This window comes from Gracilinanus agilis, chromosome 3, assembly GCF_016433145.1.
Source record: "Gracilinanus agilis isolate LMUSP501 chromosome 3, AgileGrace, whole genome shotgun sequence".
Lineage (NCBI taxonomy): Eukaryota > Metazoa > Chordata > Mammalia > Didelphimorphia > Didelphidae > Gracilinanus > Gracilinanus agilis.
In genome coordinates this window covers 678,791,893-678,817,349 of record NC_058132.1, presented here as the reverse complement: position 1 = coordinate 678,817,349, position 25,457 = coordinate 678,791,893, and the positions used below count along the sequence as shown (strand labels likewise).

The window sequence follows — 25,457 nt, the reverse complement described above, 5'->3', positions numbered from 1 at the left end:
ACATCCAAACATCATTCCCACCCATTAAGGGGCCAGAGCTGTTCTGAAAGCCCAAGATGCTCACAGCATAAAATTAGATGGGTATTTCATAGATGGTGCTGGGTGGTATGCCTAACATTAATAAAAATTAAAAGAGTTTTAATTGCTAAATAGAAAATAAAACTTCCTCTTTCAAAATGAAGCAGGATGATGAAAAGAAGACACTGTTGGGAATATTCTGAAACCAGTCTAGTTACTTTATATGGAGTTCTTAGGAAGGAACTGAAGGCATAGGTAAAAAGAAGTCCTAAACACTAGACTAAAACCCTGAAACATTACACTTTGTGTGTCAAAAATGATAGTGAAAATGCATTGCTGGTAGAATTGTGAATTATCCAACCATTCTGGAAGGCAATTTGGAATTATGCCCAGAGGGTTTTAAAAGAATGCCTGCCCTTTGGTCGAGCAATACCACTACTAGGTTTGTATGCCAAAGAGATTTTAAAAAATTAGGATAGACCTATTTGTACAAAAATATTTATAGCTGTGCTTTTTGTAGTGGCAAAAAATTTGAAAATAAGGGAATGTCCCTTAATTGGGGAATGGCTGAACAAATTGTAGTATATGATGGTGATGGAACACTATTGTGCTATAAGGAATGATGAACTGCTTGATTTCTAGAAGAACTAGAAAGATCTCCATGACCTGGATGAGGAGTGAAATAAGCAGAACCAGGAGAACATTCTACACAGTAACTGAAACATTGTGGGATGATCAAATGTAATAGACTTTGCTACCATTAACAATGCAATGATCCAGGACAATCCCAATGGACTTATGAGAAAGAATGCTATCCACATCGAGAGAAAGAATTGTGGGAGTAGAAATGCAGAAGAAAACATTTGATTTATCACTTGTTTATATGGGTATGTGAGTTGGGGTTTTAAAAGATTACTTTATTATAAAAAAGAATAATATGAAAATAGGATTTGAGTGATAATATATGTTGTATAACCCAGTGGAATTGCTTGTCAGCTCTGGGATGGGGGAAGGAAGAGGGGAGGGAGACATTATGAATCATGTATCCATGGATAAAAAAGTTATAAAAAGAAACCTGATAGTGAAGAATTCTCACTTGGATAGGACTTAGGAGAAACAACTAAAACTAGTGAAAGGTTTTGGAAATAAGTCTAGTAAGAGTAAGATTCGAGAAACAACATGGTTGTAGAAGTTTGGCCTTGGAAAGAAGAATATCTGATCCAGGTCCTGTCTCTGATATGTTAGCTAAGTAGTTCAAAAAAGACTAAGCCATAGAGAAGGCTAAGAAAACTTGCTTGAGATAATGAGGGAGTTAACTGTTGTCTTTGAGAAAAACTGAAGAGACATTTCTTGATAGAACTCTGTTTGCTTCCTGCTGCAGAGAAAATCAGAGAACTTTCTGAGGAATTGTTAAAAGACTGACTACTATCCTCAGAACTGAAGGGTGGGATTGGGTTTCCATAAGTGGGTAGAAGTCAGCAGTTAAAGTTAGTGCTTAGAGGTAAATCTGTTGGTGATTTTTTGCATTGTGATACATTGTTGAACTAATTAAATGTTTTAGTATTATTTGTTACACTATTATATTTTATAACCAATAACATTGATGGTTATTTAATTTTATGAGATTAGAGGGTTTGAGAAAGTGAGAGGAGAGAAGGTTTATGGGAAAAGAGATTTCTCCAGTTTATTTAATAAATTCATGGTGGGGCCCAGGGTGCTAAAGACCAACTTCTATTAAGTATGAGGGATTTCCCTTTATTTCCTTTGACCCAAATATGTCTTTAACCTTGTCTTACCATTTGGGAGAAAGTAAAGGAAAATGGGAGAATGAGTTCTTGAGCCTTAGGAACCCATGGGCAAGCATAGATGGTTTGTGATTAGTAGCACTGGCAGAAGTAGCCACATTAGTGAGATCATGGATGCCTCAAAGTATCAAGGAGATAATTTGTATTTGTCCAATGGTAATGAATTAATTGAACTGCCATAATCAATACTATGAACTGATTGACTATCTCAGCCTATAAAAACTCAGTTTGACTATTGCATCCATCTCCTTTCTTATTAAACATAAACTATTTTCTATTTGAACCAGCCAAACAACACTGACTATTCTTTATAATTTAGAAGCAGAGTGTAAGGTCCTCAAAGAAAGGGACTAACTCATTTTTGCCTTACCTGGTGCCTTCCATATGTATCTTTGTTGAATGGAATAGAAAGTTGTTGTGAAGGGATAGCAAATCCATTAAATATTTCATAGAAAATATCAATATGTCTATACTATACCATGATGCGTTAAATATCTTAATTTCTTTCTAGTTCTAAGGATAAGTGCCCGTGATTCTTTGTAAGAAAAATGCCAGCAAAGATACTCTACACCCTTTTTCTTTTAAAGTATAATTAGACAACTAGAGGTATCTTTCTACCTCTAGTTAGTTATATAACTATATATAGTTAGTCATATAAAGAAAATTTCAGTTACTATGGGGAATGTCAAGCAGGATCAGGTGGGGTTGTTGGGCTTTAATAGAAATCTCATGCTAGCACTTTAGCCCAGAAATAAGTCCACAGATAGCAGGGAACTTTGTAAGCATTTGCTACAATCATGTAAAATTCAACCCTTTGATTATCATTGTAAAAAAACTTTTGAGGACCTTACACCCCAAATTGAGTTATCACAAAGGTACACATGTTGAACATCTTCAAATTATATGACATGTCAGGCTCATAAGAAAAGCTGAAAGTGTTAGATCTGGAGTCAGAAGAAAACTGGGCTCTAGTCCAGTTAACTCATAGCAGTTGTATGACAAATCATTTCACCTCTTTGAGTAGCCTCAGTTTTCTTACCTGTAAAATGGGGATAATATAAAAGGGGAATTATTGCACAGTAGTTGCCAGTCTTTGTTCCACAGCAGGAATCTCTGACATAATCTGTCACAAATCTAAAATATGTGCCAGACATGGTGCTGGGGATAGGCTAGACAGGCCCATAAGTCGGGATGCAATCACAGGATTGTCCCGAGTTGAACATGGAACTGTTTACATAAAGTTTTTTCAAGCTTTCATAAAGTTATAGAAACGTCTGTAATTATAAAGGTTTTTGTTGGAGGGTCTTTTACATTTTATTTTTACAGCACTGGACCTGGAGTCGGAAGGACTTGAGTTCAAATCCAACCTCAAGACGCTTACTAGTTGTGTGATCCTGGGCATGTCATTTAACCTGTCAGCATCCTTTCTCCTACTTATAAAATGAGGATATTAAGAACACCTACTTGCCAGGGTGGTTGTGAGGATAAAGTGACAAAATGAATATTTGTAAAGTGCTCTGCAAACTTTAAAGGGCTCTATAAAAGCTGGTTGCTATTTTTCACTCCCCACCCGAGCATTTGGGGTGCGGTTTTCCCCCCGGGAATGAAATCCATCCCCCCCCCCCCCCCCATGGCAGGCACAGTGCTAGATCCGGGGCGAAGCCGAGAAAGGAAGCGGTTCTTGCCCTCTAGGAGCTTACGCTCCGTCGTCTCAGAATAGCTGCCAGGCTGGCCCCAAACGGCTCAGTTCTGGACTCGGGATTGGGGTCACCGTCACCGACACGGTCTCGGCCAGCAGAGAGGCCTCAGCCTTCCCTTCTCGGGTGTGGAGGCTCGGGCTCCTCCTCCATTTCCCCCTTTGCCTCCTCTTCTTTCTCGTTTTCTCTCCCTCCCCCGCCCCTTCCCTCCGGCCTCTGACGCTTCAGCCCAGCCTTCACTCTCCCCCTCCCTCTTCCGCGCTGTGCGCCGCCGCGCCGCTGCTCGCCCCCTCCCCAGTCAGCCGGTCGGAGTCTCCTCCTCTGTCTCCTCCTCCCCGGCTCCTCTGCAGTCACTTCCTGCAGCTGTTTCCATCCGTGTCCGGTGGCGCTGACTTCCCCGAGCGCTGCCGGAGCCCGAGCCGGGAGCCTCGGGCGTCCGGGGGAGGGCGCGGAGGCGGCCCGAGCGCATCGCCTCGCCTGGCCCGGGATGTGCGGGGCGGACCGGCTCGGGGCGCACGGAGATCCCCAGCTCCGCCGCCGTGCCAGCGCCCCAGTAAGTGCGATGCGGTCGGGGCTCGTTGGCTTGGGGCTGGGCGCCCGGCACCGCTCCGCCGAGGAGCTGGACCGTGGGGGTGGGCGCTCGGGCCGCCGTCTGGGGGCTGGGGCTGCTCTCGGGCGCTCCACGTGACTTTTGTTTGGTCTCGGGCGGCTGGCGCGCGCTCTGGCTTGCAATTCCCCGCAGGTGAGGTGGTGGTGCTGGGCTTCCCCCTCCCAGCCGGCTGGGTGGCTGCCTCATCCGATTCAGGTGTGTGTTTGGGCAGCCCCCCAGGACACCCTGGAGATTTAAACCGCCGTCCCACTCGGAGCCGTGTTCGCCTTTGACACTGCCAGGCTGGAAGAAGGCAGCCTTCCCTCTGCTGCTTGTGGGTCGGCGCCGCCCGGGCTCTCTCCAAGAGCTGTCCTTGGGAGGACCCCGGCCCCCCACTTTCGGATGCCTCTGGCGACCTCTGAGTAACGCCCCCCTTCCTCCCTTCTTATCTCGGCATCCTTCCGACCTGCACCCCTTGGGGGAGGGACCAGCATTTTCTTTAACTCACCCTTTGAGAATCCCCCTGGATTGAAGGGGGGGAAGCCCCTCGTCTCAGGCCAAAATATAATCGTGTGTGTGTGTGTGGGGGGGGCGCTGAGGCCAGTTTTGGAAGCCTGGAGGCTAACCGTGGGTGCTTCCATTTACTCTGGGCAGCTGAGATTTTCCCACCCGGGACTCGAGTCACCCCTCTGGGCCTCAGTTCTTGTAGCTCAGTAAAATGGGGGCGGGGGGGAGGCGGTGTAAAGGGAGGTTGGAGGTAGCTGAATTCTAAGTTTCTTTCCCAGGTCTGCATCTGTGAATCTTTCTCGGTCGTCGTCTTTAAGAGCTGATGAAAACTTACCTAAGTTACCATGCCTGGCTCCTTGGCCCTGCATACACTATTTGTACCGAAATGGTTACTATGTGCTGAATGCCCTCCTCTGTTTTTCATTTCCCCTGCATCCTTTTCAGATATTTTCTGTTTTAACCTTATTCGACGTTATTAAAACTCTCCAACCTTGGATATAGTTGTTCCCTGTGTGTATATTTTTAGAAGTGATGCCAATATGCCAGATGAAATCCTTTTTTTTTTTCTTTTTAAAAAACAGCTATATAGCAAATGTTAAAAATAAATCTGGAATTGGGCAAATCCTTATTCTGGCAGGGCAGCTTTGGATTAGGGTGACTGCTTCTTCTTAAGGCAGACGGGCACCGTTTTACCTCTGATGCCCAAGAGGAACCCCCTTTGAAGAGCAGCTGACCACACTGGGAGACACATCCTAGAATTTGCCCTTGTTCTCCTAAACAGGAATGAGTTAAGAAAAAAAAAAAAATGAAGGCATGTGCCAAACTTTCTCTTTAGCAATTCAGTTTGTTTCTTTTTTGGAAATTTCCCACAGACCCTGCCTTTGTTTTGACCTCTCTTGCTAGCCTGGCTTTGTATTATAGTTGTTGCTGACTAGCCATCGAGACAGCTTTCCTGATGACATAATATTTGGGCATTCACTGGCAACTTGTTTTCTTAATATCATGTGTTGGCATTGGTTCACTGTTACTGGATTGTTAAACTTTCTTTCCTTCTTAACCAACCTTTTTTGTTCTGATGTCCATTGGGGAAAAAAAAAATCCTTTTCTGCTTCTCCCTTCCAGGGTGATGGTTCTCCATCTGCTCAATTAAGTTTCTGCCTGATTTAATTGAGGGGATTAACCTGATTGGGGAGGGGTGGTGGGGATCATCTGACATGTTTTAAATCTATGTCTTCAGTGCATATAAAAATGCATATATATATATATTTATACATACACACACACTAATGGACATGTAACATATATGTGCATATATTAGACCTTGCCATTAAAACAAGTCTTGTTATAAATAGTAGGATTGTGGGGGCAGCTGGGTTGAGAGCCAGGCCTAGAGATGGGAGGTCCTGGGTTCAATTTTGACCTCAGACACTTCCTAGCTGTGTAACCCTGAGAAAGTTCCCCCCACACACACACACATTTTTTATTGGGAATGTCTCTTAACCCTCATTGCCATAGCCCTTACTGCTCTTCGGCCTTAGAACCATTACATGGTATTTTTTCTGAGACAGACAGTAAGGGTTTAAAATAGTAGGATTGAGAACCAGAAGAGATCTTAAGAGACCACATAGGCCAATGCTCTCATTTTGAAGGTGTAGAAAGTGAGGCACAGGAGACAAATCCAGAGTCACAAAGGTTAGAAAGCAGCAGTCCTGGAGTTCATAACTCCCTTCCTCCCCCATTTCTAAGATTGGCCATTTCATTAATTTTTTTTTCTCCTATTGAAATTTTTTTGAGAATAGTACATTTAGATCTGGAAGGACTCTCACAGGTCATCTAGTCTGACCTCTTTGTTTCACAGGTGAGGGCAGGAAGGGCCACAGAAGTTAGAGGACTTGCCCAAGGTCACTTTGGCTTTGAGAACCTATTAGGTGGTGAGTTTTTGGTATTTCGGAATTGTATCTTCATTTACAAAGTCTGTCTGAATTAAAACATGCCCACATTTGCAATACAGATGGAAATTTCAACATTGTGTTTCAGATGCTTAAAATAGCCAGACTTGGTGACTGAGGAAGGAGGTTTTAAGGTTAAGGATGGTTAAAGAGTGGAGTAAACAGAGGGTCCCAAGATTGTGTTTTGAGGAAACTCTAAAAGGTAATCTATGGTTCATGCTAGACTTATAGGAGAGATTATGGCAGAGATAAGAATGAAAGGGCTAGAAGTGAGAGTATAGGTGACATTTATATAGCACTTGAAGATTTTCAAAACACTCTATGTACATTATCTTATTTGATCCCCAAAACAATCTCATGAGACAGGCAGCCTAAATATTTTTTTTAAACCCTTACCTTCCATCTTAGAATCAATACTATGTATTGGTTCTAAGGCAGCAGTAAAGGCTATGCAATGGGGTTTAAGTGACTTGCCTAGGGTCACCCAGCTAGGAAGTGTCTGAGGCCAGATTTGAACCTAGGACCTCCCATTTCTCAATCCCTTGAGCCACTTAACTGCCCTTCAGTCCAAATATTCTCTCCATTTTGCAGATGAGGCAGTTGAGCACAGAGGCAGAATTTGAGTCTCTGCACTCCAAGTGTTGCTTCTTAAAGAATCTTAGGGTCACATGATGGGGGGGGGAAGATATTTGACTAAGCAGTTACTTAGTGAAGAAGGGGAAAGATTAAGAGTGAAGACTGTGCAATGGACCCTAGGTGTGAATCCAGACTTTGCTATTCAACTAGCTGTATGAACTTTGGTGAATCACCTAGCCTCTCTTAAATTTGGTATCCTCAGCTGTAAAATGGGGATAGTAATAACAACTACTCACAAGGCTGTAGTAAAATTCAATGGAGATGATATATGTAAAATGCTTTGTAAACCAAAAAGTGGTATATAAATAGGATTCTTAATTATTTTTGTTATTATCATTGTATAGAGAGGTTTCTTGTTAAGGTGCTAGTTGGAAGTGATGGTCCAGATCTACTTATCTGATTTTAACATGATCTCCAGTTTCCCATCTTCTTTTAGACATCTTAAACTGCCTATTAGGTCTCTTAAATTCAATGTGTCCAAAACTGAACTCATTCCCTTTCCCTCCAAATCCTTTATTCTTCTAATTTCCCTATTATTGTAGAATGTACTCAGTCACTGTGGCTTGAAACCTAGAAATCATCCTGGACTTCTCAGTCTTCCTTATCCCTAATATCCAGTTTTTTCCCCAATTCCTGTTCACTTTACCTTTGTAACATCTGTCTTCTGTGCCCCCTTCTTGCCATCTACCCAGTACAAGCCCTTATCACCTCATGCCTGTATTATTGCAATAGTCATCTGGTTGGTCTCTGCTTCAAGTTTCTTCCCCATCCCAGTTGATCTCATACTCAGCTGTTAAAGGGATCTTCCATAAGTGTCCCTCTCCTTCCCATCTCAGTAAACTCAAGAGGCTCTCTGTTACCTCCAGGCTGAAATATAAAATCTTCTATTTGGCATTCAAAGCCTTTCTTAACCTGATTCCCCTCACAAGCTTTCCATTCTTCTACCTTACTTACTTCCATGTATTCTACCATCCAGGGATGCTGGCTTCCTTGTTGTTTCTTGCACAAAATACCTTATCTCTGAACTTCAAGCATTTTTAGTGACTCTCCTGCATCGCTGAAATTTTCATCTTCCTTGCTTTGCCCCTGAGTTTCCCTAGCTTCCTTCATTTGACTTTATATAGGAAGCCCTTCCCAATCCCCTTTCTTGAAGTATGATATAAGAAGCCCTTCCTGATGTCCCTTTACTTAAGTGCCTTCCCTCTGTTGACAGTCTTCAATTTATTCTGTATATGTCTGCTTACGTGTATTTGTTGGCATGTCTTCTCTATTAGACTGAACGACTTGAGGTCAGGGACTGTTTTCTGTCATTCTTTGTAACCCCAGAACTTAGCATATTCCTGATAGATACTGCTTTGACTAACTAATGGCCTCTAAAAACATTTTTAACTCTTAAATTCTATACAACTGTGAAATTATCGAGGTTGTAACCCCTGGAGGAAGGGGGAAAAAAAAGAGATCCTGCAAGGGAAGAAGATTCTATAAAAATATATTCTTTAAAAAAAAAGACCCTTGGGGGCAGCTGGGTAGCTCAGTGGAGTGAGAGTCAGGCCTAGAGACAGGAGGTCCTAGGTTCAAACCCGGCCTCAGCCACTTCCCAGCTGTGTGACCCTGGGCAAGTCACTTGACCCCCCATTGCTCACCCTTACCAATCTTCCACCTATGAGACAATACACCGAAGCACAGGGGTTTAAAAAAAAAAAAAAGACCCTTACCTTTTGTCTTAGAATCAATAGTATGGATTGGTTCTAGGGCAGAAGATCAGTAAGGGCTAGGCAATAGGGGTTGTCCAGGGTTACACAGCTAGGAAGTATCTGATGTCAAATTTGAACCCAGAACCTCCTTTCTCTAGTCCTGGCTCTCTATCCACTAAGTCACCTAGCTGCCCCTTATGGAATATATTCTTAAACAATAAGGTGTTAGTGACTATATTGATTAGGAATCATTGGCTTAGTAAAGGGAGTAAGTTTCATTTTGTCTTGCCACAGGCTGACTCTAGGCAAGGTCTTTTATTCCCCCTTATGTGACCTCTAAGAAAGAGATAGTAACCACCCAACTTGGAAGGGCCCCACTATGGAGGTCATGAGAAACATATTAACTTTCTTGACAAGTTAATTCTAACCATATTGCCAAGGTCATCTGGTAGGGATTCATAATTGCCTTTATGGTCATTAGGGTGATGATTAGAATGGTTTTTGGGTTTTGTGGTGCCTGGGGGAGGGGGGAGGTCTAGATGAAGTGACCTCTATTGTCCCTTTCAGCTCCATGATTTGTAGATTTAATTAGCCATGGATGAAGCACCATTAATATGTTGGCGGGCCAGTAGGGCAGCTGATGGAACTGGTGGACTGAAATCAAACCTTATTTATGCTCAAGTGGGTTAAAAGTAGGAGGGTAATCATACCCCAGTAAAGTGGAAAGTTCCACAAAGAGCTGAATCTTGAGGATTTTTATTAGGAAAGAATGAAAGAATTAGAATTTTTCCCGACATATGAAAAAGCAAGAGTCTAGCCCAGATGCTGGTTTGTTAATTCAGAAAAAAATAATAATACAGAAATGCTGGGTTGTCATATGGCATCATAGGCCTCATAATGGAGAGCTGGAAAGGACCTCAGAGGATATCTAATTCCATCTTTTTTACAAATGAGGAAACTGAGGCCCAGAGACATCAAATAATTTTCTCAGAGTCACAAGCTGGTGTTATAAGTTCAAGTCCCTCATTTCATGAGGAATGGAAGTGATAAGTGTCAAAGGTGGGACTTGAACCTTGGTCGTCCTCTGACTCAAGGGGCAGCTAGGTAGTATAGGGAACGGAGTGCTGGGCCTGGAGTCAGGAAGACCTGAGTTCAAATCTGGCCTCAGACACTTAAGAGCTGTGACTCTGGGCAAATCATTTCATTCCATGCCTCAGTTTCCTCATCTGTCAAGTGATCTGGAGAAGAAAATGGCAAACCATTCTAATATCTTTGCCAGGAAAAGTCCAAATAGGTCATTCATGAAAAGTTGGATGCAACCAAACAAGGACTGAACAACTTCTGACTGCAGAATTGGTAGCTTTTCTACAATACCAGGCAGACTTTTCTTTGGTGGTTATTCAAACCTCATGATCCATCTAATCCATTCCTTTTCTTGGAAGTGCTGGAATGCTCTTCCTTTTGCTCTCTGTTTCCTGGTTCCCTTCAATGCTTAGCTCAAAGATCACTTCCTTTAAAAGACTCTCCTAATTCCTTTCACTGGAATTCTTGGTGTGGCTTGGACCCTGTATTTATTTATGTGTGGCTATTTTCCATCAGTAGAATGGAGGCTCCTTGAGGGCTGGTGCTGTTTTGTTCTTGTTTATGTATCTGTAAAGTATTTGTTTTAAGTCCGTAGCACATATGCCCAAACATTTAAGTGTCTTTTCTGTTGTTAATGCCACTGTCTCCTCTCTTTTTCCTTGATTCAGATCTGAAGATCAGGCTCTCTCCTGGCCCCTGGAGCATGCCCACCCTCCTGCCCAATGATCCTCTTGCAGCATACCGGACTTCCTTCCCCTGAGCAGCTTTCACCCTCTTCTCCTATGTCAGTGGCCACCAGGTCAAGAGCCACCTTTTTGCTGTCCTCGCAGAGACCTCTGGGGCTGGAGGCCACTTTGCCCCTGACCAGGGCACAGGAGCTTACTCGAGCTGGGGCCGTGGAGCCAGATTTTGCCCTGGAGGAGCTATGTAGGCCCCTGTACTGTAAACTCTGTAATGTCACCTTGAACTCGGCCCAGCAAGCTCAAGCTCATTATCAGGTAAGTATGGCACAGAAACCTCGAGATGCGGTTCATTAATAACCTCTTTTAGGGCAGAGGCTGTATTGGAGGCAAAGACATCTGAAGATATTTGGGCTTTTCACCAGGCAGCATCTAGTCCAAGGCTGGGGTTCATGTTCTTGTTTAAAAAAATTTATTTGATAACTGTATTTCAGTAAAATGGGTAGCCTTTGTATTCTATTGTATTTTATTTTATGTATTTCAAAACATTATTCTGAGAAGGGCTCCCTCCTTGGGCTTTACTAGACTAAAGAGGGTCCCTGACACAAGAAAGCTTAGCTCGTGTCCAAGAACAATAAGAATTATTATAACTACTCTGAGTAAGGTGTGAGACCCTAAGGTTGAAATTTCTCTTGTTTTCTAAAGAGATATCCTTTATCTGTTTTATAGGAATCTTTCCATCCCACATTCCCCTACCTGTAGATAAGAACATATTCTTGTAGATGGCTCTGCACCCATGTGGGGATTTGAACCTGTGGTTCCAGTAGGGCAGATGTCTGATACTTGATTTACAGAACTTGGCCTGGTCTGGCAGCTTTCCAAACCAGGAGCTTTCTTTTTAAAAGGGGAAGTTGCAGCGACATATAGGTGCTATCTTTCTCTAGTGAAGGGAGTAGGATTGGAATAATGCAGGAGTTAAGATAAATGTCATGGCAGTTGACACAAATAACATTTATGAACTACAAGGAAGGAAAAAGGAGAGGGGAGAGCCCTGAAAACATCAGCTCCACCACTGACTTTCATTAGACCTGTCCTAATTTCATTTCTCTTCTCACACTGGGCATCAACCACTTCTGATTTTTCAGAAAGGAAACTTGCTTTGTGCCAAGTACTGTGCTCTATACTGGAAATACAAAGGCAAAAAAAATCCCCCATCCATCCCCAAGGAAGTCTCATTCTAATGGGGGAGACAACATGCAAGCAACTCTGTATGTACAAGCTATTTAGAGTCCCTGAGAGAAAGGGCAGTTTTTGAAGCGTGTAGGGTGGGATATTGGAGCAGCAGTGTGGGAGAGGGGGTTGAATACTGGACTTGGACCAAGGCAGACCTCAACTAACTTGGGACCATGCTGCTGACCATATCACTCTCCTTATGAGTAAAAATGAAAACCATAGGATCATAGATTTAGATTCTCTAGACCAAGTCCCTTATTTTACAGATGAAGAAACTGAGGCTCAGAAATTGACTGGACTAGGATTCCACATCTAGTAAGTGTCTGAGACAGAATTTGGATTCACTTCTTTGTGATTCCAAATATCTACTATTCCCGGTTACCTCCTATTCTTTAGATATCAAAGGTCTTTTGGAATTTCTGAAAACCCAATTTTATATTTACCTGAGGCAAACATGTAGTAGATAGAGAGCTAACTTTGAAACCAAGGAGACTTAGGTTCAAGCCTGTCTCTTGTGACTCTGGGTCAGTCATTTCACATCTTGGTGCTCTAGGCAACTTTCTGTGACTAGAAATTGTAGAGAAGTTTATTTTATTATATTATATTAGAAGTTTACTCAATTGGTAAAATCATAAGTCCAATTCTTCCTGTTCTTTTGTCTTTACAATTACCCCCTTGTATCTTTAATTTTCATATCTGCGATTTAGAGCTTGAAGGGATCTTCAAGGTCATCTAATCTAACCTTTCTAATTTAAGGGGGAGCAAGTGGAATGTCTAGGGTAAGGCCACACAGGTAATAAGTAATAAAGTCAGGATTCAAATCCCAACCCTTCTCCCCCTGTGATACATTTCTGTCTCTTGATTCTGATGGCCCCTACAAATGGTCCTTCAAATGGAATCAATTTCCCCCTATTCTTTTTTTTATTAAAAATTTTAAATGATAGTTTTCCTTTCCACATTACATGTAGATGCAATTTTAATAATTGTTTTGACATTTTGTCATCCATATTCTCTCCCTTCTTCCCTCTCCTCTCTCCCTGAGACAGTATAGAGGATATGCATGTGCTATCATTTAATATAGATTTCCATGTTCATCACCTTCTTCAAGAAGACATATGTCACTTATACAAATCCCTAGCCCCCCAACAGCTCATTGTAAGAGTTAAAAATGGTTTTGGTCAAATTAAGAGTTATAAAAAGTGGTTATGGTCACCGTTTATAAAAATTAACGAGGCTTGTTAGTAGCTTTAGTATGTTTATTATAGCAAAGTAGTGATAGTAAAGAGAGGGAAATGTAGGAAGGAAGTAGGAAATATTGCCTAGCTAAATATCCTAAATCCGGATCCAAGTGCCTCCAGACTGCAGAGTGCAAATTCCACCAGCCCACAAGCATTTCTCCAGCCAAGCATTTCACCAACCAAAAGACCAAAGCCAAAGAGGTGAGCTGCAAAAAGCAGTCTCTAATGCCAAGGAGGCAAGAGTCTCACCAGAGTAAGGGTGCCTCTTCAGCCAGAGTCACCAAGGCAGAATCCGAATCTGAATGTCTGCCATAATCCAAAGTCCTAATCAGGAAACTGAAATCCGAAGCTGAATCCGAAATGGGAATGTCCGACTTCCTGTTGGATCTCACCTTATAAGCACTTTTCTCCACCCAGCAGTCACCAAACCAGACAGTTCCTTAATTTGTCTAGCACTGCCCAGGGTTGGGGTGGAGGTAGGGCGGCAGTAGCTTGTGGGATCCACTTCTGGTCTTTGAGGGTATGAACTTCTTTTCTAGTAAAAGATTCTTCAAGTGCCTTACTAAGTGGGAAAGGAGGGGCACTCCAAGTTCTTGCTTGATTAAGTTACAATAAACAAAGAGTTAATTCCCTTTCATACCATGAAAGAAATAAAGTAAAGATCGGCATGCTTCAATCTTCTATCAGACTCTACCAGTTCCTTCTTTGGCAGTGGAAAGCCTTCTTTATCATCATGAGGTCCTTGGAGTTGTCTTGGATCCCTTGCATTGCTGATAATAGTGGTTATTCACTGTTGATCATTGTACATTACTGCAGTTAACTATGTATAGCATTCTCCTGCTTCATCCCCTGTTCTTTAAAAAAAGGAAAGGAAAGATAGCTGAAAAACTTTCCCCTTTAAGCTACCATTTTCTTCTTTTTTCCTATTTAAAAACATCTAGAAAGAACAATCTACCCTTCTGGCTTTCTCTTGCTTATCTTTCACTCCTTAGTCTGTCTGCCCTGCTACAACTAACTATTCTTCTCCTCCTTGATCTTCTGTCTCTGTTTCCTTGGCCTCTACAATACTGTGTTCCCAGATTTCTCTTGTTTCTCTTATTCCTTCTGTCTCCTGCTTATTCCTGTCAACTAAATGCCTAAGTATTTAGTATGCCCTAGACATTCTCCAAATTGCTGCCTTTGACCTTCATTTCTCTCTGCACACTTTTCTTGACAATCTCCTCTCCTCCCAGATCTTAAACGATCACCTTTGTGCTAGTACCTCCAGTCCTGTCACATAATATGTGAATTAGACCTGTTGTACTTTTGGGGACAGACATTGAAATTGGGGTTACAGGTTTCAAATTCGAATTTTGATTTAAGGAAAACACTTCCTACCCAGTGGAATAGACCACTTGGGAGGTAGTGGATTCCTGGTTCATGGAGATCTTAAAGGACTGAAGGATGATTTCTCAGAAATGTAGTTGAGGAGATTCTTGGCCAGAGGTAGGTTGTATTAGATGGATCAAGGATTTAGAATTGGAAGGAGCCTTTGGAGATCATTGAGTCTAATTCCATCATTGTTCAGATGAGGAAACTCAAGTATGGGGATCGTGTTTATGAGTTACCTAAATGACTTACCTTGGGTCTCACATGTTGACTTCATAAGGGATCTACAAACATGCTAGGAGCTTAAGAGGATGGAGAATTTAAGTTTTCTAATCCTTTGCTTTTAAGACTCGTGAAGTTCTTTCCAACTGTCTGTGAAATTACTTCTAAATCTACATATCTGATCCCTCATCTCCAATTCTCTAGTGGACATTTCTTTTTGGAAGCCCAATAGACCTCTTAAATTTATGTCCAAATCAGAATCCATCATCTTTCTCTTTGAACTCGACCCTCATTCTGACTCCCTGTTCCTGTCCAGGGTACTACCATTCTACTAGCCACCTATCCTATCCAATGAGATCCACTTCCTAGCATCTATCTTCTTCCCTCCAGAAACACCATAGCCACCCTAAATGATGCCCTCATCACTTCTCACCTAGACTATTGTGATAACCTTCTAATTGTTTCTTTATGCCCAGGCTTCCCTTCAAATTCCATAACTGCAAAATTGATATTTCTAAAGCACAGTTCTGAGCATGTTACTTCCTTGCTCCAGAACCTTCAATGACTCCCTATTTCTTTAGGATAAAATATAAACTATTGGACAGTTAAAGTCCTTTACCATCTGGGTGGGCTTCAGTCTATCTTTCCATGTGGATTGTACATAACAAGCCCTCACACACAGTATGTTGCTTCTGAACCGGTCCACTTGTTATTCCTTGATCTCTTGACCATTACAGTTTATCTCTCACCTCTCTGCCTTTCCATAGGCTCTCTCTACCTCCTTAGAATTTCATCCCTTCTCCTTCCTTCCCTTGGAGTTCTTAGAGCCCTTCAAGGCGTGGCTCAAATGCCATTTCCTCCAAGAAGTCTTTTTTGATTTCTCTAGCTTTTAATATTCTAGTCTTCCCAAAATTAATTTGTATTTATCTCCCTGTGTAGGTGTTTTATCCAGCAGTAGAATGAGAACTTTTTGAGGTCAGAGCAGGAACTATTTTTGTCTTTGCTTTCCTGGTGCCTTGCCCATAGATGGCTTAATAAATGTTGGATGAGTGGAATTTACACCTAGGTTGCCTCCCTTTCCTCCATCTCTCTCCCCATTGAAATCTTATCCATCCTTCCAAGTTTAGCTCGATTAAGACCACCCCTATAGAATAGCCTTTCTCATTGTGTCTATTCTTATCCTTCCTGCCTGAAGTTGAAATGATCTCTCATTTCTCTGGATTCTCATAGCATAATATTTGCACTTTCCTCAGGAAAGTATTGTTGTGTCTTGGAAAATACACTGCCTCTTAGCAGTTGGGTGGCTCACTGGATTGACAAATAGGAGGTCCTGGGTTCAAATCTGAACTCAGACACTTCCTAGCTGTGTGACCCTGGGCAAGTCACTTAACCCCCATCACCTAGCTCTTACCACTCTTCTGCCTTGGAACCAATACATAGTATTGATTCTAAGATGGAAGGTGAGGATTTAAGAAAAAAAGAAATGAAAATACACTGCCTTTGGAGGCCAAAGAACTGAGTTTCAATGAACTTGGCCAATTATCTCCCCTCTCTGAACCTCAGTTTCCCCATTTTAAAAATGAAGGGTTGGATTCAATGACCCCCAAAGTCCCTTCTAGGTTTAACTTCCTGATTCTCTGGTCCTCTGATTTTATTTATGCTGCTGAGGACTCTAATTCTACACATGTGGGTCATATCACCCGAAAGCCAGGAGGCAATGGGGCGTACTTGGAAGCAGATTTGATTTGGAGCCTGTGTTTCTGGGTTGAAATCCTGGCTCTGACATTTGTTACTTATGTGACCTTGGACAAGTCATTTAACATTTCCAGGATTTGACTGGCTTTCCCGTTTACATGAGCTGCAAAGCTGTAGTTCCCAGATTCTCTGGCCCTTGAAGGCCAGAGCCTCCACTCAGCGTGGAATCTAGTGTTTAGTGCATAAGAGGTGCTCAGGAAATGTGCGAATGATTTTTTTTTTTTAACATTCAGAAACCAGACCAAATGTCTCTTACTTGTTGCCCATCAGAGGACTCCCAGCGACATCTTTAGGTGGAGGATGGGGGGAGCAGTGGTATGTCACTGAGTGGTCACCATTCCAGCTCAGCGTGCTCAGATGACACATGTTAAAGCTAAGGCTTCCTCTGTTGGGAGTCCACAGGAGCCAAGTGAAGGAGTGGCATCATCCCTCATCGCCTTACTCACAGCTCTTAGCAACTGCCTTGAAATAATTAAGCCCAGGAAAAGATATTTTGAGCCAGGTTTGGCTTCAGATAATTCTGTTTTTCAAAAGCTGAGAGCTAGCAAAGGGCATAAAGAATGTTACAACTTAAAGAACAAGAGGGGGAAACTGAGCACCATGTATAGAAATGGGGGAGGCAAGTCTGTCTTGTGGGTTTTTTTGGGGGGGAGTGGTGGTGGTTGAGATGTGATTTTCTGGGTGTAGGGAAAATAAGCCAATTGTTGGGGGAGTTTTAAATCTCTGAAATTTAGGCTTTTTTTTTTTATATGAACTTAAACACTAAAATAAATGGCCACTTTCCATATACCAATCCTTGTTTTTTGGAAAATAATCTTCTAGTGGAATCAGGAGAAATTAGAAGCCTGTTGACTACTTTATTGTAGCAAATCTGCTTTGTAACCAAGTTGCTGAATGGATCAAATGAGAGTTTTTGTTCTTGAGGAAAAGGATCTTGGGTAGGACTGTGTTCACTCTTGGATATACAAAAGAGTGTGGCCAGGGGCGCAGAGCACTGATGTTGACCTCTTTAGACCTGAACTTGAATTCCAGCTTCTATTTCTGTGACCCACAGAAAGCAGTGACCTTCATGGATACAGTCCTGCAGTGTGTTTAATTTATAATTTAATAAAGTTGCCCAGTGAGTTGCCTGTGTTTATATAGTTATGTGTCAGATGCAAGATTTGAACATGAGTCTGACCATTTCTCAGGCTGGCCCTTTATCTCCTCCATCATTTCTGTCTCTTGACTGTAGTGTTAGTTGTTGGTGTCTTACATCACCTTCAAATAGAAATGGGGTCCACTAAACTATGCAGGAGGATCCCCAAGATCTTCCTGTTGACTTAGGGTACAACACATTTTTTGTTTTATTGATTTTGTTAAATATTTCTCATTTATGTTTTATTCTGGTTCAGGTTATTCTTGGGAGTGTTGTTCACCACATATGGCTCACAGGCCATGTGTGTGACACCTTTGGTGTAGAGTACATGAAAGAGAGCAGGAGGAGGTCAGGTCAGGGAGGAGAGGCTGAATCTCTTCTTTGGCAATGGGAAGCCATGGAGAGTTTTGGGTAGGGGAAAGCTTTGAATCATCATGCTTCTCAGTTGGTCAAAAATTATTGATAAGGCACCTATTATATATCAGCCACTATAACAGGTGCTGGGGATACAAAAACAAGACGAACAGCCCCTGCTTTCAAGGAGTTTATATTCTGTCTCTGCAACAAGAAGACTCGTGTGGTTGAGGCATAGTTTAGTTTGGGGTGGAAATGACCAAATGGCAAGATGGCCAGGTAGGCAGCCATGGAAATGGTCCAGATGAGAGCTGAGAAGGGCCTAAATGGGCATGGACTTATTGGGAGTCTCTAGTCTCTTAAAAGTCAAAAGGAAGGCAAAAACATTGGCATGCACATATGGTATGTCCAACTTTCACCAGAGGCTGGATGACCAGTTGGGTACGTCATCATTGGGCTTTCTTTACTTTGTATGAGTTGGACTAGATGGCCACTGAGGGTTCTTCTGGCTCTAAAATTCTTTGTCTACCTTTTAAAGGAAATTTTGAAGTCATTTACTTTCATAGGAGAAAACTTCAGTTGTTTTTTTTTTTTCTCTTCATGTATTAATAGTGATAACAACTGGCATCTCCCATAGTGAAGTAGCCAGCAAGGTGGTGCAATATATAGAGTGCTGGGCCTGGAGCTAGAAAGATTCCACATCTGGCCTTAGACATTTACTAGCTATGTGACCCTGGGCAAGTCACTTAACTCTTGTTGCCTCCGTTCCTCCTTTATAAAATGAGCCAGAGAATGAAATAGCAAATCATTCTGTTATCTTTGCCAAGAAAACCCCAAATGGGGTCATGAAGAGTTGTCCACAACTGAAAAATGACTGAACTCATATAGGAACTTAAGAATAGCCAGGCATTTTACATCTGTTATCTCCTTTGAGCCTCACAATATAGATGGCCTCTACAGATAGCATCACCCTCCTTTTACCAGTGAGAAAATGGAGACTTAGAGATCAAGTGATTTGCCTTGAGTCACTGTTAAATGTCAGAGGTAGAATTCAGACCTTGGTCTCTCTGAATTCAAGTTTCCAGTTTTTCCCCACTCTCTATTTGCCAAGATGCTCTTATGTATATATATTTATATTCTCTTTAATAGTTTGGACAGACAATCAGGGATGTTGCTGGTCATGCATGGGGGAAATTCAGTGTACTTCATGCGCTATTGTGTTGAGCTGTAAGCCCAAAATAGACAGCAATGAAAATGGGCTCCATTTCAGTTTTTCACTTTGATTTATTATGCCCTAGGATTTTGATTGTGTGTCTGCTGTTCAATGAGTACTAAAATTGGCTGGTGATCAGATTAATGATAGCACTGGTCCCTAGCTATTTCAAGTCTGATATAATTAGTTAATTAAGTTTGGAGGGGAAAAAACAAACAGGAAGCAAATTATTGGGTAAATGTCTCAATCAGGGTGTTCTTTAGTATTTCTAAATTAGAGAGTGACAGGAGTAGGGCAGCATGTTCTATGGAGGCAGTAGAGAGAGTGGTACCATGGACAGAGCCCCAGATTTCTAGTCCTAGTATCTGGGTTCAGTTCCCAGATCTTTCACTCAGTACTTGTGTGACCTTGGGTGAGTCATTTAACCTCTAGGTGTCTCGTTTGCCTCATCCGTAACATAAAAGGGTTAGATCAGATGATCTTTAAGGTCCCTTCCAGCTCTTGCTCTATAATATTACCTTTGCCTGTAGGAGTTGTAGTCACAGGGAGACTATACAGTATTAATAATATCTATAGAATTGGAGTCCTTAACCTGGAGTTAATAGGCTTCTAAGGGGTCAGTGGATAGATTTCAGGAGGTCTCTGGGCTTGGATGGTAACAAACAAACATCTTTATTTGCATTAACCTCTAGCTGAAATTTAGCATTTGCTTCAATTGGGAATGTAGGAAACAAAACATTTCTCTGAAGAAGGGATCCTTGGGATGCACCAAATTGACAAAGGGGTCCATGACCCAAAAACATGGTTAGAACCTGACCCAGAGCCTTGAGCTTCGCCAAATACTCTACATATATTGCTGTATTTGATCCCCAGGAGAGCATTGCAGGGTAAGTAATACAGGTGTTATCTTGGTTTTATAGATGAAGAAACAGGGTCAGGGAGATAAAGGCTTTGGTGTGGCCTCATAAGCAGCAAACATCAACGACAGGCTAGGGTTCAAGGCCTGCTGGCTGCAGAGCCACAGGGAGGGTGGTGAGAGGGACGAGGAAAGGATAGGACTGGGCTGGAGTGACCAGGCTGAGAAATGTGAAGGATAACTGGGCTAGAGACTAATAAAAGAGAACCAAAGCCCGAGGCATATCTGGAGCTGCTGGAAGAGATAAGAGCTCACATGGATGGAGTGCTTTGAGTTTTGAAAAGTCATTTTCTGTTGTCTTATTGAATCCTCTACAGCTCTGTGAAGTGGGTGCTGCTATTATTCCTTTTTTATAGATTTGAGAAAATGGAGGCAGAGAGTATTTAATCACTTGCACAGACAAGTATCTTAATCTAGATTTGAACTCAGGTCTTCTTGATTCCAAGTCATTCCCTGCTGCCTCCCATTCTTTAGAAAGCAGAGATCTTTCAGAGTTTCTGAAAACTGTTTTCTCTAAGACCGGATATGGTTTTGTTCTTTGTCCTAGGCACGCTCGAGTGATCTTCCATGGAGGGAATTTCTCCCACTATTTCAGATGACAGTCCCTCCATGACCTAATAATGAAGGCTTAGGGAATGGTCTGAGTTCTAGTTGTCCTGACTCCAAGTCCAGCACCTTTTTTTAATGGGATGCTATTAAAAATCTGGCCTCTATCTTTTTTCCAATAGGACACAAAGAGCTAACTTTCTGGGACTTGTTGAGAGGGCTTAGAAGAGTGATCTCTAAAGGACGGAAAGCTCCCCGTCTCTCTGGAGTTCAACAGCTTTTCTGTAACTTGTCATTTGAGGATCCTAGATCTTTGCCAGAAGGGACCCTAGAGGCTGCTGGGCGCAGTACTTTAGTTTTACAAAGAAGGAAATCAAGGGCTGAGAGAATCGCGCAGGCTACAGAGAAATTGGGTGACTTTTCTAGGGTTGCCCAGCCAGGATGTATCGGAGAATCCTTGACCCCAGTTCTTTCTCACTTCCAAGGCTGGCTTTCCAGACGCCATATTGTGCCTTGTGGCACAATGTATGTTTGTTTCAAGCTATGCATGTATTTCCCAGGATAATGAGTTTTCCCTCAGCAATCTTAGCTCATTGATTCTTTTTTTTTGAACCCTTACCTTTCATCTTAGAATCAATATTGTGTATTGGTTCCTGGGCAGAAGAGTGAGAAGGCTAGGCCAATGGAGGTTAAGTGACTTGTCCAGGTTCACACCATCAGGAAGTATCTGGAGTCAGATTTGAACCCAGGACCTCTGTCTCCATCCTATCCCTTGAGCCACCTAGCTTCCCCCTATTTCATTAATTCTAATGTGGAAATCACAAGCCATAGGTGTTTAATAAATGCACATTAGCAGGCAATGAATGTTTATTGATTAATTGAAATGTTTGTTGCTGCGTGGCAGCCATTTGTCCAATTGGAACCATATCTTGCTAGCATCTTAACATATCCAATTTCCATAGTCTGGGGCATTTAATAAACATGTCTGGAACATTTTCTAGTTTGCTAGGGTAGGCCAGATTTGGGGCTACTCTGGAGTTTGCAGAGTTAGGAGCAGCTTTTGCCGTGTTCTAGGGATTCTTATAGTGGTCAGCCAGCCCCTAAATGCTTCCAGGCTGTTTTATTTTTTAATGAGGTCATTTATATTTATAGCCTCAAAATCATGGCTTTGGTTGTAACTTAATTTAAAAATCAAATCACTGGAGACAAACCATGCCTTCGTTTTTATTAGCATCTATCTGCAGGCTGCTGGCTCCTTAGGGGCAAGTCTGGTGTGCAGTACAGGCTCACGGTCTCATCTGCAAAAATGTCCAGAGAGGAGATGGATTGAGAAAGGAATTTATGAACCCCAAATTGAGGAAAACTTCAAGAAGCATGGGTTTGTTTTGTTGAGAATCTCACATTTCTGATATTGGATTGTAGATTTAGATTTGGAATGGCTTCAACAAGTTTAGGTAATCTCTCCTTTTTTTAAAAAAGATAATAAAACCAATGCCCAGAGTTGTTAAGTGGTATCATTATCATATAGCAACTAAGTGTTGGGCAGGATTTGAACCCAGGTGTAGGCACTGTGCCATAATGATTATAACTTATCATAGATTTAGGGTTGTAAAAGTCATCAGGGATTACTGAGTCCTACCTCCTAATTTTATAGATGATGAAACAGGTCCAAAAAAGGTGGATTGATTTGTTCAAAGTTGCACAACTAGTAAGTGGTAGGATTTGAATCCAGGTCTTATGACTCCACAGTTAGTGCTCTTGTCTTATTTGTGACTGTCGAGAGCAAGTTGAGGTATTGACATCATACTGTTTTTCATATCAAGTTAGAGAGGACTTGATCCCTATAAAAAATATCTTCTGGGGGGCAGCTGGGTGGCTCAGTGGATTGAGAGCTAGGCCTAGAGACGGGAGGGCCTAGGTTCAAATCTGACCTCAGATACTTCCTAGCTGTGTGACCCTGGGCAAGTCACTTAACCCCCATTGCCTAGCCCTTACCACTCTTCTGCCTTAGAACCAATCAATACACAGTATTGATTCTAAGATGGAAGGTAAGGGTTTTTTTTTTTTTTAAAGTATATCTTCAGCTTTCTTAGAAATAGATTAGTATTTATTTTCATTTCTAAATTTTATTTTATTTTTGCCCAATTACCTGTAAATACAGTTCCCAACATTTTTCAAAGAACATCAGGTCTCTAATTCTGTCCTCTCTTCCCCTCCCCCCATTGAGATGGTAAGCAATGTCATATAGATTTTACGTGTGCAATCCCATAAAACATTTTTCCATATTAGTTCTTTTATGGAAGGCAACTCAAATAGAAAAAATTAAAAAGAAAGTTAAAAAGTTTTCTTTTGTTTGGATTTAGATTCTATCAATTCTTTTCTCTGGAAGCAGATGACTTTTTTTTTTCTTTTTCTTTTCCTTTTTCTTTTCCTTTTTCTTTTTAAGTCATGAGTTCTTTGAGAAAGCCTTGGATCATTGTATTGTTGAGAATACTTAAGTTATTCACAGTTGTTCATTGTATGGTGTTCCGGTCACTGTGTGCAATGTTCTCCTGGTTCTGCTTATTTCAGTTGGCTTCAGTTCCTGTAAATCTTTCCAGATTTTTCTGACCTCCTTTTGCTTATCATTTCTTACAGCACAATAGTTTTCCATTACAATCATATACTATAACTTACTCAGCCATTCCCCAGTTGATGGGTATCCTCTCACTTTCCAGTCCTTTATTCCTCCACAAAAAGAGCTGCTTAAATATTTGTGTACATAGAGGTCTTTCTCCTTTTTGTTTTTTTATCTCTTTGGGATGCAAACCTAGTTATGGTATTGCTGGGACAAAGTTTCTTTACTGTTTTATGGCTCTTTGGGCAAAGGTTCAAATTCTTTCCAGAATGGTTGAATTCTTTCACAACTCTCCCAGTAGTGCGTTAGTGTCTCAGTTTTCCCATATCCCTTCAAGTTCTGTCATTTTTCTTTTCTGTCATAGTAGCCAGTCTGATAGGTGTGAAATGGTACCTCAGAATTATTTTAATTTGCATTTCTCTAATAGCGACTTAGGGCATTTTTTTGCTGTTCATATCCTTTGACCATTTCTCAATTGGGGAATGACTTGTATTCTTACATATTTGACTCATTTCTCTATGTATTTGAGAAATAAGGCCTTTATTAGAACTGTAAAAAATTTTGCACCATTATGATTGCAGTGTATTATTCTCTATCCTGTTTAGTTTCTGACCACCACCTCCCCCAATTCACTCTCTTTTCTATCAGCACCACCCACTATTCTCTTATCCTCTTCCCCTCCTACTATCCTATAAGGTAAGATAACTTTCTTTTCCCAATTGATTGTGTATGCTTTTCCTTCCTTGAATCAGTTCTGATGAGAGTAAGGTTCACATGCTCCCCTCCGTATTTCTCTCCTCTTACCCTCCACTGTAAAATCTCTTTCATGCCTTCTTTTATGTGAGGTAATTTACCTCATTCTGTTTTTCCCTTCCCCCTTCCTCTTAAAGCATTCCTCTTTCTCGTGCCTTAAATTTCATTTTTTAAGATATCGTTCCATCATATTCAACTTATACCCTTGCTCTCTGTCTACGTATAGTTCTTCTAGCTGCTCTAATAACAATAAAGTTCTTTGAAGTCAAAAGAATCATTTCCCTATATAGGGAAATACATACAGTTTGACCTTATTGAGTGTCTTGATTTTTTTTTCCTGTTTACCTTTTTATGCTTCTCTTGAGTCTTATATTTGAGAGTCAGATTTTCCATTTAGCTCTGGTCTTTTCACCAGGAATGTTTGAAAGTCCTCTTTTTCATTGAATATCAATTTTTTCTCCTGAAGGATTATGCTCAGTTTCACTGGGTAAGTGATTCTTCTTTGAAGTCCTAGCTCTTTTGCCCTATGGAATATTATTCCAAGCCTTCTTATCCTTTAATGTAGAAGCTGCTTAAATTTTGTGTTATCCTCCCTGGGGCTCCACGATATTTGAATTCTTTTTGGCTGATTGTAATGTTTTCTCCTTGACCTGAGAGTTCTGGGAATTATTCTTTTGGGATCTATTTCAGGAGGTGATCAATGGATTCCTTCAATTTCTTCTTCTTCTTCTTCTTCTTCTTCTTTTTTTTTTAAATCCTCACCTTCTGTCTTGGAGCCAAGGCAGAAGAGTGGTAAGGGCTAGGCAAAAGGGGATTAAGTGACTTGCCCAGGGTCACACAGCTAGGAAGTGTCTGAGGCCAGATTTGAACCTAGAACCTCCCGTCTCTAGGCCTGGCTCTCAATCCACTGAGCCACCCAGCTACCCCTGATTCCTTCAATTTCTGTTTCATCCTCTGGTTCTAGAATATCTAGATTAGTATTTATGATGTTTGATAATTATATAAGAACTCACCATTTCTGTTATCTGATATTCAAGGGAAGGATGAAAAGGAAAGCGAATATTCAGGGAGAAAAATAGGCAATTTTAGAAGGAATGTTATTTAATATTACAAACTTATTTTATGTTGTGCTTATCAGAGAGGGCAACTAGGTACTATGCCAAGGTTAAAAATTCTGCTTTAAAAGTAAAATCACAGGGGGCAGCTGGGCAGCTCAGTGGAGTGAGAGTCAGGCCTAGAGACGGGAGGTCCTAGGTTCAAACCCGGCCTCAGCCACTTCCCAGCTGTGTGACCCTGGGCAAGTCACTTGACCCCCATTGCCCACCCTTACCAATCTTCCACCTAGGAGACAATACACCGAAGTACAAGGGTTTAAAAAAAAAAAGTAAAATCACACTTTGGCATTTGCTTTTTAAAATCAAATCATCAAAATTTGGAAAGCATGGG

The 25,457-nt window shown here is 41.5% G+C and overlaps 1 protein-coding gene across 1 annotated transcript in view; it reads left to right on the top strand.

Moving 5' to 3' along the window:
* Window positions 1-3,908: 3,908 nt before the first annotated feature.
* Window positions 3,909-25,457, top strand: part of ZMAT3 (zinc finger matrin-type 3) — a 36,892-nt gene continuing 15,343 nt past the window's right edge. Inside the window, exons 1-2 of the mRNA XM_044667771.1 lie at window positions 3,909-4,073; window positions 10,647-10,976. Coding sequence (XP_044523706.1) covers window positions 10,701-10,976 — 276 coding nt within the window. The 5' untranslated portion in view covers window positions 3,909-4,073; window positions 10,647-10,700. The remainder of the gene's footprint in view (window positions 4,074-10,646; window positions 10,977-25,457) is intronic.